The sequence below is a fragment of the Brassica napus genome, chromosome A1, assembly GCF_020379485.1.
Source record: "Brassica napus cultivar Da-Ae chromosome A1, Da-Ae, whole genome shotgun sequence".
NCBI lineage: Eukaryota > Viridiplantae > Streptophyta > Magnoliopsida > Brassicales > Brassicaceae > Brassica > Brassica napus.
Window position 1 is genome coordinate 15,559,362 of NC_063434.1, and position 18,361 is coordinate 15,577,722.

Genomic DNA, 18,361 nt, shown 5'->3' on the forward strand with positions numbered 1-18,361 from the left:
AATTCCGTCGGAATTTTCCGACAGAATTCCGAGGAAGTATGAAATTCCGAGGAGATATTTCCGAGGACTTGTTTCGTCGGTATGTCCTCGGAATAGCGTTATTCCGACGACATACCGATGATTTTTTCCCTCAGTATCCCGATGTTTTCTTGTAGTGTTAGTACTAACCATTCTACTCATTCATAGCAAAAAACATCATTGATGCATATAACAATAATGATACTTAAGTCATTGATAAAATATTTTAAAAAACAAGTATATTATCCACTCATAGCAATAATCATCATTGATGCATACTTAAGAGATGAAAACAAACAATGATAACTAGTCAAAACATATCACAATCTTTACAAGTTTGTGTTGAAAAACTTAGTCAAATTTAGTAAAACTAAGACATAAAACATATTTTAAAAAATATGAGTTTTACATATCTTTAAGTTACTTAATACTTTTAAAAATACAAGTTATTCAAAAACTAGCGTAGAAGACTTTCACAGAAGTCTTGGATCGGCTATAAACTTTAATAAACATTAATGTTGGTAACCTCATAAATATCACGAATTAAGTTATAAATTTCATTCAGTAGCTAAAATATTGATTAATAGACATGAATTAACAAAAAGTTCTTTATAGTTTTAGAGAAAATGAAAGTTTATTAAACATTGACGCAGACACTTCCACGAAAGTCGTCTGGAAGACATCTAGGAAGTCGTCCATTTAGGTTAGTTTTGCAATTGATTTTAACCTAGATGACTTACATGGAAGTTATCCTTGTAGGGAAAACGGGATAGTTTTGCATTTGACCGGATTGTGTCAGAAATTTAATTTTTCCTGGACGACTTACACGAAAGTCGTCCAATAAAAAATTAAAAAATCAATATTTTGTTATACCTAGACGACTCAGGTTAGTTTTGCAATTGAAAAAATAAAACAAAAAAATATTATTTTCTAGACGATTTAAACGGAAGTCGTCCGTCCGACGACTTACATGGAAGTCGTCCAAGATAAGCAAGGTTTGACAAGAATCTCGGAATAAAATCATGGACGACTTTAATGTAAGTCGTCGTACAGACGACTTCTGTGTAAGTAGTCTAGAAAAAATAATTTTTTATGTTTTATTTTTCAATTGCAAAACTAACCTGAGACGACTTCCATGTAAGTCGTCTAGGTATAACAAAATATTTATTTTTTAATTTTCTACTGGCAACTTATTCTACTGGACGACTTATACGTAAGTCGTCTATAAAAACACATTTAAAAGTCAACTGCAAAACTAACATTTGCATTAACCAGAAGACTTCCATGTAAGTCGTCTACAGCGAGACCACTTACATGTAAATTGTCTGCCAACGACTTACCTGTAAGTCGTCTGGACGAACAGATCTGGGAAAAAAATTGATTTGATAGTTTCAACCAGTGAGATAACTTGTTTAGCACACATAATTTTTTTCCAAGCACCCAGAATCTCAAACAAAAGTGACCCACCAAGAATCGTAAGCTTCAATGGCCTATGAACCATAAACATTTTAGAATCAAAATCTTGAGTTTTTTGGATGAATATGGAGAGAAAGTGAAATAGATGTTGATTTTAGTTCATAAGAATTGAGAAAGAAAGACTGTAAATTGATTTTTAGGTTCACTAGGAGCTTCAAATGGATTGTTCATGGTGGTTGGTGTATTAATGACAATGTCAATATTGTAAATACTTGAGGAAGATGAAGGTGATAGAGTAAAATATGCATTTTCGAAAAAGAAAAAAAGTGATAGCATTTTCATGAATAGTTTGAACTTTAAAAGTGAAACAGGCAAGACAAAGTTCTAAAAAAAACATGGATTAATTTTGTGTTTGACTTCAATTTTTGAATCATATTTGCAAAAGTTTTTATTTTGTATTAGAAAAATATCATTTATGAATAAATTTAAAATATTTTGTTAAATTTTAACATTAGACTTTTTTATGGTATATGATTTTAAATTAATAGATTAGATTCTATAGTTTTTTATATACAGCGGGTTACAATGGTAAATTGTATTTGTATAATGTTTTGATAGATATTTTGTAATATGTATGGTACAAGTTATTAATGAAACGTACTGACATAATTAAATAAACAAAATTATATAGAACACGAAATTTGCAGTATACATATGCTTAATACTAATAGAATATTCTCATCTCCGTGTGAACTAACTACATAAAAGTTTCGGAGGCAATAAACTCCAAACAAACTAAAATAATAAAAAACTAATTATTAAAACTCCACAAACCAATACGGCAATACCCATCACGTCCATATGAGATCTCCAATTCCCCTATAAATACTTTGCAGCTTCTCTTTTCCAACTTACACCGAAAATAAGAGAAACCAATAAAGGCCCCAAAAGAAGAAAGAATCTTTGTTTTAATTTCTCCCATTTTCTTAGAACAAAAGATCAATGGCTCCCAACCATTCTAATGAAAACGGCTCTATAGGGAGCTCCTTGCATGGAGTCACGGCAAGGGAACAAATCTTCTGCTTCTCCGTTGAAGATGGCCCTTCGTCTCAAGCCATCCGATCAGATGATCCGACGGCTAAGTTTGCCTTGCCAGTTGACTCAGAACATAGAGCAAAAGTGTTCAAACCACTCTCATTCGCCAAACCACACATGCGAGCCTTCCATTTAGGATGGATCTCTTTCTTCACCTGCTTCATCTCCACCTTCGCGGCCGCACCTCTGGTCCCTGTCATCCGTGACAACCTTGACTTGACCAAAACTGATATAGGAAACGCTGGAGTCGCATCCGTCTCTGGCGCCATTTTCTCAAGACTCGCTATGGGTGCTGTATGTGACCTTCTAGGTGCACGTTACGGCACTGCTTTTTCTCTCATGCTCTCAGCTCCAGCTGTTTTCTCGATGTCTTTCGTAGCTGATGCTGGAAGCTACTTAGCCGTGCGGTTCATGATTGGTTTTTGCTTAGCGACATTCGTGTCATGCCAATACTGGACTAGCGTTATGTTCACTGGAAAAATTATTGGGCTCGTCAACGGATGTGCTGGAGGGTGGGGAGATATGGGAGGTGGCGTGACTCAGCTACTCATGCCAATGGTCTTCCACGTCATTAAACTCACCGGAGCCACTCCTTTCACGGCGTGGAGGTTCGCCTTCTTCATCCCCGGATTTCTTCAGATCATTATGGGCATTCTAGTCCTTACTCTCGGCCAAGATCTCCCCGACGGTAACCTCAGTACTCTCCAGAAGAGTGGTCAAGTTTCCAAAGACAAGTTCTCCAAGGTAATTACAACAAACTACATGTATAATATAATAATTAATATTTAAGATATTCGATTCTAATGACATGATTCCCTGTTATGATATTTATTTTATAGGTTTTCTGGTTCGCTGTGAAGAACTATAGAACATGGATCTTGTTCGTTCTTTACGGATTCTCTATGGGAGTTGAATTGACGATCAACAACGTTATATCTGGATACTTCTACGATAGGTTTAACCTAACGCTTCACACAGCCGGTATAGTAGCAGCCAGCTTTGGTATGGCAAACTTCTTCGCACGTCCCTTCGGTGGTTACGCCTCAGATGTAGCTGCACGACTTTTTGGCATGAGAGGACGGTTATGGACCTTGTGGATCTTACAAACCGTTGGAGCTCTCTTCTGCATCTGGCTCGGCCGTGCTAGTTCACTCCCTATAGCTATATTAGCCATGATGCTCTTTTCCGTTGGCACACAAGCCGCCTGCGGAGCCCTCTTCGGCGTTGCACCTTTTGTTTCACGCCGTTCTCTTGGCCTTATCTCTGGATTAACCGGCGCTGGAGGAAATTTCGGGTCGGGAGTTACTCAACTTCTTTTCTTCTCCTCATCAAGGTTTAGTACAGCCGAAGGACTATCGTTGATGGGTGTTATGGCGGTCGTGTGTACCATTCCGGTTGCATTTATCCATTTTCCGCAGTGGGGAAGCATGTTCTTGAGGCCATCACAACACGAAGAGAGATCAAAGGAGGAGCACTATTATGGAGGGGAATGGACAGAGGAAGAAAAGAGCTTAGGACTACACGAGGGAAGCATTAAATTCGCTGAAAACAGCCGGTCAGAGAGAGGCCGGAAGGCAGTGTTGGCTGATATTCCAACACCGGAGACTGGAAGTCCGGCTCATGTCTAGTGAAGGATAATCACGTTAAGTCTTTTTTTTTTCCACATATAAATAACCGTCAAAGTTAGCTTTATGTTTTCTTGTTTTGTGTTTACTATTCCGAAAGATGTACCGAGTAAGATCCTGACTTGATAAGTGAGGTTCAGTGAGCCCGGCGCTCTATGTTTTATATGAAAAAGCCATGTCTTTTTAAAAGTCGTACAAAAGTCAAATTTGTTGTTCAACCAATATATCAAGTACGGAAAAAGAGACGCAACTAGTCATAACTTAAAAGAGTCTACATGAAGAAACCATTATTCCTCGGGGAGAGTCGTAGAGATAGATATAAAGAAAAACGAAAGAAAAAAGCAATTGACTTTAGTACTCTTTACGTCTCAGAAACATATCGCATTAACCGTATCTGGAAAGAGTAAGAAGAAACTAAACTAATATGCAATGTGAAGAACTTAAATTTAGAGAGTTTTCAAACAAACATTACAAGAAAGCTATGCTATGAGATTTTTATCTGTGAAAGGCGCTAGAAGCTTATCTTTCCACTTCCACCACACGTTATACAAGATCGTGTTGATGAACATTTAGTGCAGTAGCTCCATTTCTTTGGAAGCCTAAGAAAAAATGTAATTTTGTTGAGAATAAATAAAAAAAAAACAAAAGAAAGATCAATGAAGAGAGTTTAACTATTATTACCCGGCTGTATATCGGGTGGCCATGTTCTTTGAAGCAAGTCTTGCTTTCTCAGCATTTTCATCCGATAGTTTCTTCAAGACAAACCCTTCACCTTTGCACTCAGAACAGATTCCTGAACCGCCACAAACTTCACATTCTTTCATAGAAGCCTACAATGCGATTTAGATATGAGTTTCTTAGTTTCATGTGTCATAATACAAAAAGAAAAAGAAAAAAAAAGCAAAAGACCTCGGCTTCTTCGGAGGCTTTGGTACTTCTCCGAACAAGAAGAGTGGCTGCAGTGCCAACAACCGTGGCTGCAATCGCTACAGAAACAGCTGTTTCAACTAAAGCAGGAATGGCTGTTGATGAGGATGATGACCTCCTTTTAGGCCTTTGATGTGGGGAACTTTTCATATCAAAGAACGAGACTGAGTTTAATAACCTCACATCTTTCACACCTACCACAAAACAAAATAAAATGAATAATGAGAAACATGGTAAATGTACGATTCCTGCGAATTTTACAGAACTGCATCAGGAAAGAAATTGAGAATTGGGGTTATGTTAAGCTTACTAGAAACAGGGGAGGGACATGAAAAAGATCGCAGCTTGAAACAGAGCTCCATCTCAACTGAGATGTTTTAGATTTTTTCATCTAGCCACTTGGATTCTTGTTTATTCTCACAAGTTCAGAAACCTTATCTTTTTCTTTTATCTGTCTCACTCAACGGCTGAAAATCTTAATTCAAATAACCAATACTGAAGTTTAATCGAAGGTAAACCGAGTCAAACAAAAACTGTTAACCGATCAATTTGACTGTAAATAGTCTTTTCTATCGCGAATTCAGCCCAAGGATGGTAATTAAAGCCGCAACTCCTTTACCACTACATCAACTCAATGCTGGTAAAGTGTTTCATTTTTCACTTTTTTATTTTATTTTGATACTTTATTTCTTACATTAAAATGAAACAATGAATATTATTACTTTAAATTTGATGATATACTGTTTACATCTTCAAATTTTTAGAGATGAATTTTATTTTTGAACTTTTATTTGTTCTTATGAATTTTATTCTTGAACTTTAACTTATTCTTACTTTTTGATAAAATAAATTATAATAGTTAATATAACCTGATTCATTTATAATATTTAATTATTATTTTGTCTAATTATAATACTAAATATAGTAAAACAATATTTAAAATAAAATATAAATCATGTAACTACTATTTAAAATGAAATACATGATTAATAACAACAAACTAAATATAAAAACTTAATACAACATAAAATAATCTACTAAAACACTTTTTGATCCATTAAGATCGTTAAAATGTTGCCAACATGAAGTTAATGTGTGAAGAGGTTGTTGAGTTTGCTGCAACACAAAATAAGCTGCATTGTTTCGTCACTGGTGATGGCTGAAAGTTGGCCCTCCGATTTGCAACGATTCACGCCCTAGAACTCTGTTTCACCCATGTCTAGTATCAGAATTCTCAAAAACTAATTAAAGTAATCATCCCAAAGCATCAGTCGTAAAAACTATAGAATTCTCACTGATATCACTTCACTTTCTTCATCGTTTAGTTTCTGTTGTTTCACTTATCTACCAAAAGCTTCTAATGGGCATGCTGACACAATTACTAAGGCGTATCTTTTTAATTGTCTTTGGCCTGTTTGTTTAAATTCCTATCTTAGTTAATATTTTAGTTGAACACAAACATTTTAACAGTAACTTATTGTGTTTGTAGATTTGTTGAAAGAAAGAGCTGTTCGGTTAAAAAAAAGGCGATTTGGCGATTCTAAAGGCGATCGGGGTTTTTCAATCACCGATGGCTTCTCCGGCGGCAGTGATGTGTTTCTACGGAAGTTCAAGGCGATCCTCCACCCCTGGTCACCTCGGCGAGATCGTGGGTTGCGGTGGCGCAGAAGAAGCAGGTTCTACATAAGTACAGGATCGACATAATGACGTCGGATGGAAAACAATTTGTTGAGGTACCTTCGAGATTGTTGAGAAAGCAAATCCATTGTGGGAAGATTTTGTTATTGCGAAGTTTTTAGTGACGACTCCACATATTGCAAAAGTTCATGTGATTCTAAACAAGATCTGGGCGTTTGGTGACAAAGATCAGAAACTGGATGTATATGAAGTGGATTCTACTACGATGCGAGTCAGGATTACAAACTCTAGAGTAAGGGATAAAGTGGTGAGGAGGGGTATGTGGAAAATTGCGGGTGTGCCTATGGTGGTTTCGAAGTGGTCTCCAGATGAGAACTTATCAAAGGCAAATCTGATCCCCTTCTGGGTTCATCTAACGAATGTCCCTATGAGTATGTACTTATGGGAAGGTTTTAGTTTCATAACAAGTGCAGCAGGAGTCCCAGATCATCTTCATCCAGAGACAGTTGCTTGTACAAATTTCGAAATTGCGAAGTTGATTGTGAAAGTGAATTTATCTAAGGAGTTATCGCCGAGGATAAACTACAATTTTCAAGGAAAAGAAACAATAGTTGACTTCACTTATCCATGGCTTCCTCCGAAGTGTACTACATGGGTAGATGGGGTCACTATGCAATGTTTTGTAAAGAGGATCAGAAGGAAATAAGAGAGAAGGAAAGTATATAAGAAGAAGTTAAGGAGACAAATTCTGGAGATGGGCAGGAAAGTGAATTGACTAGAATCTTAACGGAGCATGAGGTTGTTAATGCGAAATTGCAGGAGAAGGAAGTAATAGGAGAACAAGAGAGTGTAGTGGAGAATGGTAAGGAAAAGGAAGAGGGGGAAATACATGAATGGCAAAGAGTTTCACAAGTGAAAGCTAGTAGAACTCCGATGTCACACGATCTGAAATATGGTCAAGTGATGATTGCTACTCCTTCGCGGTATGCAGCATTGAGTAACTCCGGAGAAAATGGAGAAAATATAGAACATGAAGAGATTGAAGGATTGGAAGAAGAGGATGGAGAAGTTGTAGAAGAAGGTACAATAAAAAAGATGATAGAGGATGCTATTAAGAAAGTTGAAGAAAGTAAAGGAAGCAATTCAAGGCAAATGCTTCCTAGAATGTCGAAGACCAACCACAAAGTTCTACCATCAGAGACTTCAATTCAAGTTGGAGATAAAAAATTTGGGGCTGCCGCAAAAATCATCAATAATGGTGGGGTTCTTTTAGAATGTGAGAGGTTTTAATAAAGCAACTAAGCATGCGGTGGTGAGGAAATTGGCTAGTGATCAAGAATTAAATTTTGGATGTCTTATAGAAATAAGGGTAAAGGAGAAGAAAGGAGGAAAGATTGTGGAAGAGGTTTTGTTGGGTGGAATTTTATGGCGAATTACAAATATAATCGGTTAGGTCATTTATGGGTTGTTTTTGGAGATCTACTGTGATGATAACTCCTGTGTACAAGAGTGCTCAAATCATAACTTGTTCAGTGAATAATTTTTCTGCTTGTTCATTTACGCATATAATACCATGGAAGAGAGCAGGAGTTTATGGGAAGAGATGAGAAATCATCATGATGCTCCGATGTTTAGGAACAAGAAGTGGATGTTAATGGGGGATTATAATGAGATTATGGATGGGGAAGTACACTCCCGCTACTGAAAGTTAACTGATATGGTGTACCAGGGGCCGCGTTTCACGTGGTGCAGTAAAAGAAAAGAAGATTTGATCTGTAAGAAGCTAGAAAGAGTATTAGTTAATGAATAATGGTTGTATAATGATTCAATGTATTGTGTGTTTGAAGCGGGGGGTTGCTCGGATCATATGAGATGTCGAATTCATTTGGAGATTGAGAAGGAGAAAAAGAGAAGACCAATTAAGTTTACAAATGCAATTTGTAAAACGCCGGAGTTCAAAACGCTAATGGAGGATCAATGGAAGGATTATGAAGCTCTATTCCACTCAACTTCTGCGATGTTTCGCCTCACTAAACGATTGAAGGCACTGAAACAACCCTTAAGAGCTCTGAGTAAGGAGAAACTTGGAGATTTATCTAAAAGAACCAGGGAGGTGTATCAAACTCTTTGCGCTAAGCAGAAGGAAACATTAGAAAATCCAACAAGCGAAGCAATTCGAAAGGACGCTTCTGCACATATGAAATGGCAGAGATTAGCTGAGATAGAAGAGGAGTGTCTCAGCAAAAATCAAAGGTCCATTGGTTAGATGTGGGGGACGGGAACAACAAATTCTTTCACAGCTCAGCAAAAATAAGGGAGATTCGTAATGCTATACATGAAATCCAGAGAGAAGATGGTACTCTTGCAACTACATGAGAGGAGATCAAAAAAGAAGCAGAGGTTTTTTTCTCAGATTTCATGCAGAAGCTTCCTCAAGATTTTGAAGGAGCTATTGTGGAAAGACTTAAAAGAACTCTTGGGGTTTCAATGTAGTGAAATGGACTGTGCCAAACTTGAAAAAGAGGTTACAAAAGAAGAAATCAAAGAGGTGATGTTCAAAATGCCTACAAGCAAATCGCCAGGGCCGGATGGATACACTTCTGAGTTTTGTAAAGAGGCTTGGTCGGTGATTGGAGAGGATATAACCATTGCAATTCAATCTTTCTTTACTAAGGGATTCTTGCCAAAAGGATTAAACTCCACCATTCTGACTCTCATACCAAAGAAGGAGGAAGCAAAAATGATGAAAGACTACAGACCCATCTCATGTTGCAATGTATTATATAAAGTAATCTATAAGATCATTGCCAATACATTGAAAGGTATTATACCGAAGTGTATTCCTCTAAATCAGTCGACTTTCGTCAAGGAGAGAATATTGATTGAGAATGTTCTTCTAGCATCTGAGTTGGTGAAAGATTATCATAAAAGAAAGATTTCTCCAAGATATGCTATGCAGATTGATATATCAAAGGCAGTTGATTCAGTTCAATGGCCTTTCCTGTTAAACACTCTGCAAGCTTTTGGGTTCCCGGAAAAGTTTATCAAGTGGATCTCTCTGTGTATCACCTCGCCTTCGTTCTCTGTTCAAGTTAATGGCAAATTGGCGGGTTATTTTCAGAGTAGTAGAGGTCTCATACAGGGCTGTTCGTTATCCGCATGTCTATTTGTTATATGTATGAGTGTTCTATCAAAGATGATAGATGACGCTGCTGGTAAAGGAGAGATCAGTTATCATCCCAAGTATAAAAACATTGATATCACCCATCTTTGTTTCGCAGATGACTTAATGGTTTTTGTTGATGGGACAAAAAAAAAATCAATAGAAGGTGTCTTGAAGGTGTTTGAATAGTTTGACAGAATGAGTGGTCTGAAGATCAGTATGGAAAAGTCGATTCTTTTTATGGCGGGTAACACAATTCAGAGGAGGGATGACATTCAAAACCACTTTCAGTTTGCGACAGGAGCACTCCCAGTACGTTACTTGGGCCTTCCTTTACTCACTAAACGCATGACCATCTTAGACTACTTGCCACTGATAGAGAAGATTAGAAAAAAGAATAAGCTATTGGACATGGAGATTTCTTTCATATGCGGGTAGATTACAGCTCATAAAATCTGTGATTATGAATTTTACAAATTTTTGGATGGCTGTATTTTGACTCCCGAGTGGTTGTATTAAAGAGGTGGAAATTTTTTTCTGCATTCCTTTGGTCTGGTCCAGCTCTAAATGGTAGGAAGAATAAAATCGCTTGGAAAGATATATGCAAAACAAAGCAGGAGGGTGGTTTGGGGATAAGGCCTCTGGAGGAAGTTAACTTTGTGTGTTGTATTAAACTGATTTGGAGGATTCTGTCATCTCAATCTCTATGGGTCAACTGGATCAAGAACTATCTTATCAGGAAAGGATCCATATGGATGGTAAAAGACAGTACCCAAACTGGTTCTTGGATGTGGAGAAAGATCCTAAAATGTAGAGAAATAGCAAAGTCTTTTTATGGAGTGGAGGTAAAGGATGGTATGAAGACTTCGTTTTGGTATGAGAGGTGGTCTCCTTTGGGCTGTGTACAAGATATGCTCAGTGGTAGAGGCCAATATGATTTGAGTATTCCTGCTAACGCAAATGTCGCGGCTTGCTGAAATCACAGAAAGAGACAACACATAATTCAGATTCTGAACAGAGTGAAGATAGAAATTGAGAAGTACAAAGCCGATTTGAAGCATGAAGATGATATATCGATGTGAAAAAAATGAGAAGGGAAAGTATAAAAAAGTATTCTCTACTAAAGAAACATGGCTCGCAATAAGGGAGAAGCATTCATTGTGCGATTGGTATCATGCTGTGTGGTTTAAATATGCAACTCCAAGGTATTCTTTTATACTTTGGACTGTTATCCATGGGAAGCTGTCTACTGGAGAAAGGGTAAGAAGTTGGAACCAAAATGCTGATGTTTCTTGTGGGTTTTGTCAAGAACCTTTGGAGACAAGGAAGCATTTGTTTTTTGAGTGTCCATACTCTTTACAGATTTGGAAAATGCTTGCAAGAGGTGTGGTGAGTGATCTATATACGATGGAATGGGATAATATTCTCAGGCTCACATTAAAAGCTTCAACCTGGAACAAGATTACCCTCTTTATAACAAGACATGTGTTTCAATCAGCAGTTCAAGCCATATGGAGAGAAAGAAACAGAAAAAGGCATGGAGAAGATCCAGCACCAAGCATGCTTCTAATTAAGAGAATCAACAAGGAGATGAGGAATAGATTCACTATAATTAGGCAGAAAGGAGATAAAGAGTATGAAGGAGGAATGGCCTTATGGTTTAGCACAAGATAGAGTTTTGGAATTTTCATATTTTTATAAAGTTGTTGTAGTTAAAGTCTGGAAAAGATAGAAGAAACTCTAAAATAGGCAACAATTGATGTAACAAAGTATTTTTCTTTTGAATTCAATTTAACCTTCAATTAAAAAAATATATATTGTAACAGTTTTAGACAATTTTTTTATAAAATGACATATTTATTTTGTGTTTAATTAGTTTTAAATATTTTTCAGGTTTCCTTTACATCCATTAAAAGAGTTCAAAATTCTATGTTTTTATTTAGTTTCTTTAACAAATTATGAAAAACTTAGGATGTTAAAAATAAGACATGCATTTATTTTTAGAGAAAAAGACTAGGATAGCACCAAACCAAGTTTTTGTTCCCAAAGTAGCACTCAAGGCTCAAAGTCACAAAAATAGGTTTCATTAAAGAGGTAAATATACACTTATACCCCTTGGGTTAATTAATCCAAACCTTAGGGTTTAGAGTTAAGGGGTGGGATTTTGGAATTAGGGTTTAAAATTTTATAAAAAATAAATACTAAAATAAAAAATAAAAATTTTAAAAACAGTTTCAAAAAGTATTTTTAAATTATAAAAAGAAAATTTGAAAAAAAAATAAAAAAAAATTTCAAAAAAAAATTTATAAAAATTTCGAATCTGAAAACATATAATCTGAAACTATAAAAAAAATTTTATTTTATTTTTTTTTATTTTTATTTTATTTATTTTTATTTTATTTATTTATTTTTATTTATTTTTATTTATTTTTGTTTATTTATTTAATTTTAAACCAAGGGTATTAGGGATATTTTACCCTTTAATGAATGTCATTTTTGTGACTTTCTCCTTCTAGTGCTATTTTTGAGACATAAACTTCAAAAGGTGCTATTATTGACAATTGCCCTTATTTTTATCTTCTATTTAATTAATTTTTAATTTTGATATTTTATATTATTTTTGTGAATTCATGCATGTTATTGATAATTCATATATTTATACATTTAAAATAGTATTTTAATAATTAACATACATATAAAGTGAAACCTCTATAAATTAATAATGTTGAGACTACACCAAAACTATAATTTCTTACTAATTTATAAAGATATTAATTTATCGATATACTAATTGAACAAAAAACTCAATTTGGGACTATACAATTATATTATTTTATAGAGTTTTAGTGTATATTAATTTATAGATTATTAATTTAAAGAGGTTATACTGTATTTTTATCTACTATTTCATTAAATATACATATATATATATAATTTTTTATACATTATTTCCAAAAAGGTAAAATTTAAAGTATGTTTTAGTAATTGGATGATTTGATATTTATTCTAATAAAAATCATGCTTTTAATCATTCATATAAATGCCATAATAGTTTCAAAAATATTAGATGAAGATTTTGATAGTCCAATGACATAAACAAAAACTGTCAATATTAGCTCTATGATTGAACAAAATAATACAAAATCGGAAAATGAACAAAGAGATCTTATGGGGAAATTGAGAGAAATTATTACAAATACATTTAGGTTAACAAGAAATTATTACAATTTCATCGGTTCAGTTTTTGTTATGTTCATGTGCTCTAATTTCTCCAAAAAAAAAAACGATTATATCAAAATAAATTTGAGTGCTTCTTCTATTCATCTCTAATGTGATCTTAGCCTGATTTATGAAGTTCTGAACATGAAAAATATTCAGAAATCAATCCATGATGTTAGCTAACATGTCCAGTCCATTTTTATCAAGTTACAAATCCAAGAAGAATCAAAATCAAGTTGCTTCTTTGTTGTGCAAGAAGAGTGACGAAAATTAGGTGCCTAATTGAATGAAAATCTTCTTTCTCTTGCATGCAAATAATGCTTATTTCAAGAACAATATCTCTCCTCCAAACACTGATTTTATTATTTTCATGTATTAAATATCTAGCTTCTCCAATAAATTTAGTTTTATATTTATAAGTTGTAATCTCCATTGAAATTAAAAAAAAAAGCCTTTGAGTGACTTTTTTGGAACCTAGAGAATGATTCTCACTTTTCTTTCAATGGAGTGTAATATCCATCGATTTTTTTGATTCGTCTTGGTGCGTCATATCCAAGGGATCAAACTGATTCGTCTTGGTGCGTCATATCCAAGGAATATCAACCTCATTGTCATCTAGGTGCGTCATATCCTAGGACATTGAGTCGGAGACTTTCGGCATCCTTATGCGATCATTCACTCCACATTCATTGTCTTTGAAGCTTTAGGGTTTCATAGAAGCAAGACATATCCCTTTTACCAACTTAGACTGCTGATTCTTCAGGAGATTTTCATCAATTTAATCCCCAGATAAACCTGTGCATTCATTAAAATGATAGCCAATAAAAAAATTCAAATCATTTTCTATTTATAAAAAAAAATAAAAAAATAAAGTATTATTAATTGACAAAAAAAAGAAATATATATTTTACGTTGTTAGTACCATCAGCAAAAATCTAAATCCTAAACTTTTATGTCCTAATTCCTAACCATAAAACTCTAAATCCTAGAGCTTAGGATATAGAGTTTAGGATTTTGCCGACAGTGTTTATGTTTTAGGATTTTGCCGATAACGTTATTCATTTTCAGCTACTAATAATATTTTGTGATTATTTATTTTTGTTTCTTTTATAAACAGAATATAACTTGACAACTTTTTATTGTTATATTATGTTTATAACTTGCCAACTTTTTATTTCTTAACATTGTTACCAAAAAAAAAACTTTTTATTGGCCATTAATTTAGTGACGAAGGTGAGCATAATAAGAAAAACGAATAGGAAAGGAACATAGAAAAATAAAATTGGAGGAATAAAAATGAATGGTTGTTCCATCTCATATTTAACAAGAAATTAATTTGTTCTTTATTTCTCTACAAAAAAAATAGTAAAAAATGAGAAGAAAAAATTTATTCCTTATAAATAATAACTTTTTTAAGGAATGTTAGAAAATACATTTCTTCCTAGTCGACTATGACAAAAACTCGATAAATTTTTGTGCAAGAGAGAGCGAGTAAAACCAAACCGATGAAATTGACTTTTCCACGTGATAAATAAAAGTGGAGTGACCGTAAAGTCCGTGCTAAACCGTGTCTATGGGACCCCTAATGCCTACAGGTCGCGTTTGGTGGCGGTCCAACGATTAAAAATCTCAAGGAATGAGAAATCAACTGTAACCGGCGATGATGACGAAGAAGACGCCGTTAGTGACGGGAGAGAGAGTTGTAGTGGCAGTCGTGGTTTCTCGCGTTATCCTCTCTCTCCCTCTATCTCTCATCTCTCATGGCTTCTCCCTCTTCCTCCTCTGCCTCTCCGCCTTCCTCGTCGAAATACGGGCGGAGACTTCTCCCTTTCTTCTCTCTCGTTTCAGCCCCAGGTTAGTTTCCACAGAGAGACACGATTAGCTACGAGATTCAAGATCTTGTTAAGTTTTGTAATGGCAGGCGAGGTGCATCTTCAGGGATATTGCTGGGAGCAGTAACACTCCCTTCTGTTATGTTATCTAAGTTGGTACAGCTTACAAGAGCCATCTCACTTCATGAAGCTGGACAAGATGGTAATTTCACAGACTATTCTTAAGTTTGGCTTATGTTTGCTCACTCACAAAACATGCCTTTGTTTTGTAGAGCTCTCGCATGTTACAATGCAGTACTGGGCAGCATCTGCAAGCTGCTGCGCCATACTTATATATCTCTCTGTAGTTATGTCTCAAGCCAAGAGAACTGAGTCTTTGTCCTCGTCGCTTTGGCTTACGAGGGTTAGTTTAACTGGCACGGTCTTTTATGGGGTGGCATGCTTTGTTTCACTTTCCATGATATCACACACTGGTAACTCTTAACATCCTCTTTTGGCTTTTGCTTGGTGTGTTCCACTGGTGACCTCTTTATCTCGGCCTTGCAGCTGTCAAGTTAATTCGACATTTGCTTTGCACTTTCCCTTCCTGTGCCTCCATCGGTACTTCTATTCACGTCTTGGATTAACATTCATGAGATGGATTAGATGATTTTGGATCTTATGTAGGGGAAGCACTTCTCGTAACCAGTGGCCTTGTTCTCTATTTTGGCGACTTCTTGGCATGCACAATTGCAAAGGTTTTAGTTTTCCAGTCTTTGTTGCTCACAAGAATGACTGAACGGTTTCGTTGCTGTAACTTTGGTACATCGACTGTTACAGATCTGCGAGAATATGATACCTGTGGATCTCGTCTCAATAAGCTATGGAATAAAGAGAACTGAAACCGGCATAATCGTCCAGGTGGTAAACCAAGATTAAATACACAACTTTTACTGTATTGCTAAATAGCAGCTCCCCTGTCTCCTTCTCAGGGTCTACTGTTGGGCCTCCTACTTTTCCCTATGGTGTTTAGATGTGTTGTGCATATATACGAAACCTTTTTGAGAAAAAGAGACGGTGGACAAAGAAACTGCAGTGATGCTGCAAAATCTATCTTATTCTTTGTTTCACTTGTATTCTTTATGGTCCTCGCTGTTCCTTCTTGGATGCAGTTTGTTCATGATTTCCACCAGCATCCCTTCTTATGGTACTTCAATCTCTGCTCTCAGTTACTTATCTATTTTCCTTTCTACGCTAACTTCCACATGCTAAGATTGTATCTATTGTTCTTACTCTTCAATCCTAGGGTGCTTACATTTGTCTTTTCTGAACCTCTGAAGAGGATTTCACTATGTATCTACTGGGTGCTGTTGATCGTTGTGTCTGTCTCAAGATTCTACAGCATCTCGAGGAGTAGCAAGGTTGAGAGAATCCTGCTCCGGAAGTACTACCATCTGATGGCAGTTTTAATGTTCTTGCCGGCTCTTGTCTTGCAGGTGACTAATAATTTCTAATTTTACTATTTAGAAATCTGTTATGTATTAGTAGTTTCTTACAGTTTTCATATCCTTTCATTCAGCCTAAGTTTCTCGATCTAGCATTTGGTGCAGCACTGGCGGTTTTCGTTGCATTGGAGATCATTCGAGTAAGCCCTATTCTGCATCACTTAACTTACCTTCACGGTCTCATCACTTATGCAAGATTATTCATTTTATTCAAACCAGATCTGGAGAGTACAGCCGCTTGGAGAGCCTTTACATCATTTCATGAATGCTTTCACAGACCATCGTGACTCAGAGCTTCTGATCGTCAGGTATTCACAAAGCTGTTTAGGGAACTCATTTGTCACAATATTTTTGTTAGGGTAACCACTGATGATGATGACATGTCTTTTTTTTTTCTTGTAGCCACTTCTCACTCTTACTGGGGTGTGCGCTTCCAATATGGATGTCTTCTGGGTTCAATGACCGAGCTTTATCCCCATTTTCCGGGATCCTAAGCCTCGGGATTGGAGACACAATGGTAAGACTTTGCTCAGATATTACTTACATGCTACCTTTGGAAACCTCAAGTCTGTTCCACTGTAATTTTTTCGCTTACAGGCATCAATGGTTGGTCACAAATATGGAGTATTAAGATGGAGCAAGACAGGAAGTGAGCATCTTCTATTGCTTTAGGAAACTAATATTGTCAACTTGCACAATTAATGGGTTTTTTTTCTTTTTTTTTTTGCGGAACAGAGAAAACAGTAGAAGGAACAGCAGCAGGAATAACGTCGGTGATGGCAGTGTGCTTTGTGCTGGTCCCAGTGTTAGCATCAATGGGTTATATACTAAGCCAAGGATGGTGGTCGCTTCTTCTTGCGGTTACTGCCACCGGCATGTTGGAAGCTTACACGGCGCAGTTAGACAACGCATTTATACCTCTTGTCTTCTATTCACTCCTCTGCTTATAGTAAAGTGCTTTTAGTTGTTTTTTTCTTCTTGTATACAGTAAAAGTTAATGTACATAACAAAGTATCTTTAAATAGATCAACAACTAGATTCTGACCCGTGCGTCCTGTTTTTTATAACTTTATATTTTTCTTAATATGAATATGTTATCATACTATAGGAATGAAATTTATTTATATTGTTAGTACGACTATGCATGTTAAGAAAGAAATCTTAACAAAATATTAAAAATAATGTTTTAACACTTGAAAGGAATATGTTAAGATTAGAAATTTAAATTTACAACAATACTTTATAAACCTATCACATTAGAATTTTAATAGAAGGAGTACTCTTCTATTTATAATAATACTAGGGCCAGCCCGCCCTACGGGCGGGAAGTTATAATAAAAGTTGTTTTATATTAATTTATGAAGTATCTAAAAATTATTATAGATAAAATTATTATAAATAAACAAATTTTGAAAAATTTATGAGATCATAATAATAAATATTTTGTTTTGAATTATAACAACACAACAGTAACCTTCAATGTTCTTTGATAAATAGCATTATATTTTTAATATTTATTTTAGTTTTAAGTGTTTAGTTTGATAATATATAGTAATAATATATAGTACTCACTATTTATTATTATATAAGTGTTTAGTTTTATAATATATAGTAATCATTATTTATTATTATCTATTTATTTGACTATTTACTTTAAAAAGCGAAAAAGTTAAATTTATTAAAAATTAAGTTTTAAAGAAATTATTAATTTTATTTTTAATAGTTTTTTAATTTAACTATTGTAATAGTTAAAATTAAGTTTTTTTTAAAATTGCTTGGTGAGTTTAATGAAGTTATAAGTAATAATTAATAAGTAGTGCGAAGTTTAGATTACATAAAAAATTAAAGGAGATCATTGCTATTTAAAACTATACATGTTTGTTTGAGTCTTATGTATATATTATTAGGATGCTTGAAAAAAAAAATCACATAATCTAAGTAACT

The 18,361-nt window shown here is 35.0% G+C and overlaps 3 protein-coding genes across 3 annotated transcripts; 2 read left to right on the forward strand and 1 right to left on the reverse strand.

The window, feature by feature from the left end:
• Positions 1-2,164: 2,164 nt before the first annotated feature.
• LOC106427788 (high affinity nitrate transporter 2.6) lies at positions 2,165-4,807 on the forward strand. Its single transcript, XM_013868514.2, has 2 exons — positions 2,165-3,273; positions 3,369-4,807. The coding sequence occupies exons 1-2, from the start codon at positions 2,437-2,439 to the stop codon at positions 4,155-4,157; spliced, it is 1,626 nt and encodes a 541-aa protein (XP_013723968.2). The 5' UTR covers positions 2,165-2,436; the 3' UTR covers positions 4,158-4,807.
• Positions 4,482-5,557, reverse strand: BNAANNG03600D. The gene is made up of 4 exons (XM_013868515.3): positions 5,392-5,557; positions 5,064-5,275; positions 4,836-4,984; positions 4,482-4,753 (listed from the first exon to the last, which is right to left on the reverse strand). Exons 1-4 carry the CDS (start codon positions 5,441-5,443, stop codon positions 4,666-4,668), a joined length of 501 nt encoding a protein of 166 aa, XP_013723969.2. The 5' UTR covers positions 5,444-5,557; the 3' UTR covers positions 4,482-4,665.
• A 9,106-nt stretch (positions 5,558-14,663) lies between these two features.
• LOC106427781 (dolichol kinase EVAN) lies at positions 14,664-17,463 on the forward strand. Its single transcript, XM_048776338.1, has 13 exons — positions 14,664-14,955; positions 15,023-15,135; positions 15,206-15,406; positions 15,480-15,533; positions 15,600-15,670; positions 15,753-15,833; positions 15,905-16,119; positions 16,219-16,408; positions 16,492-16,557; positions 16,637-16,725; positions 16,820-16,934; positions 17,015-17,066; positions 17,153-17,463. The coding sequence occupies exons 1-13, from the start codon at positions 14,762-14,764 to the stop codon at positions 17,365-17,367; spliced, it is 1,656 nt and encodes a 551-aa protein (XP_048632295.1). The 5' UTR covers positions 14,664-14,761; the 3' UTR covers positions 17,368-17,463.
• Positions 17,464-18,361: the final 898 nt, after the last annotated feature.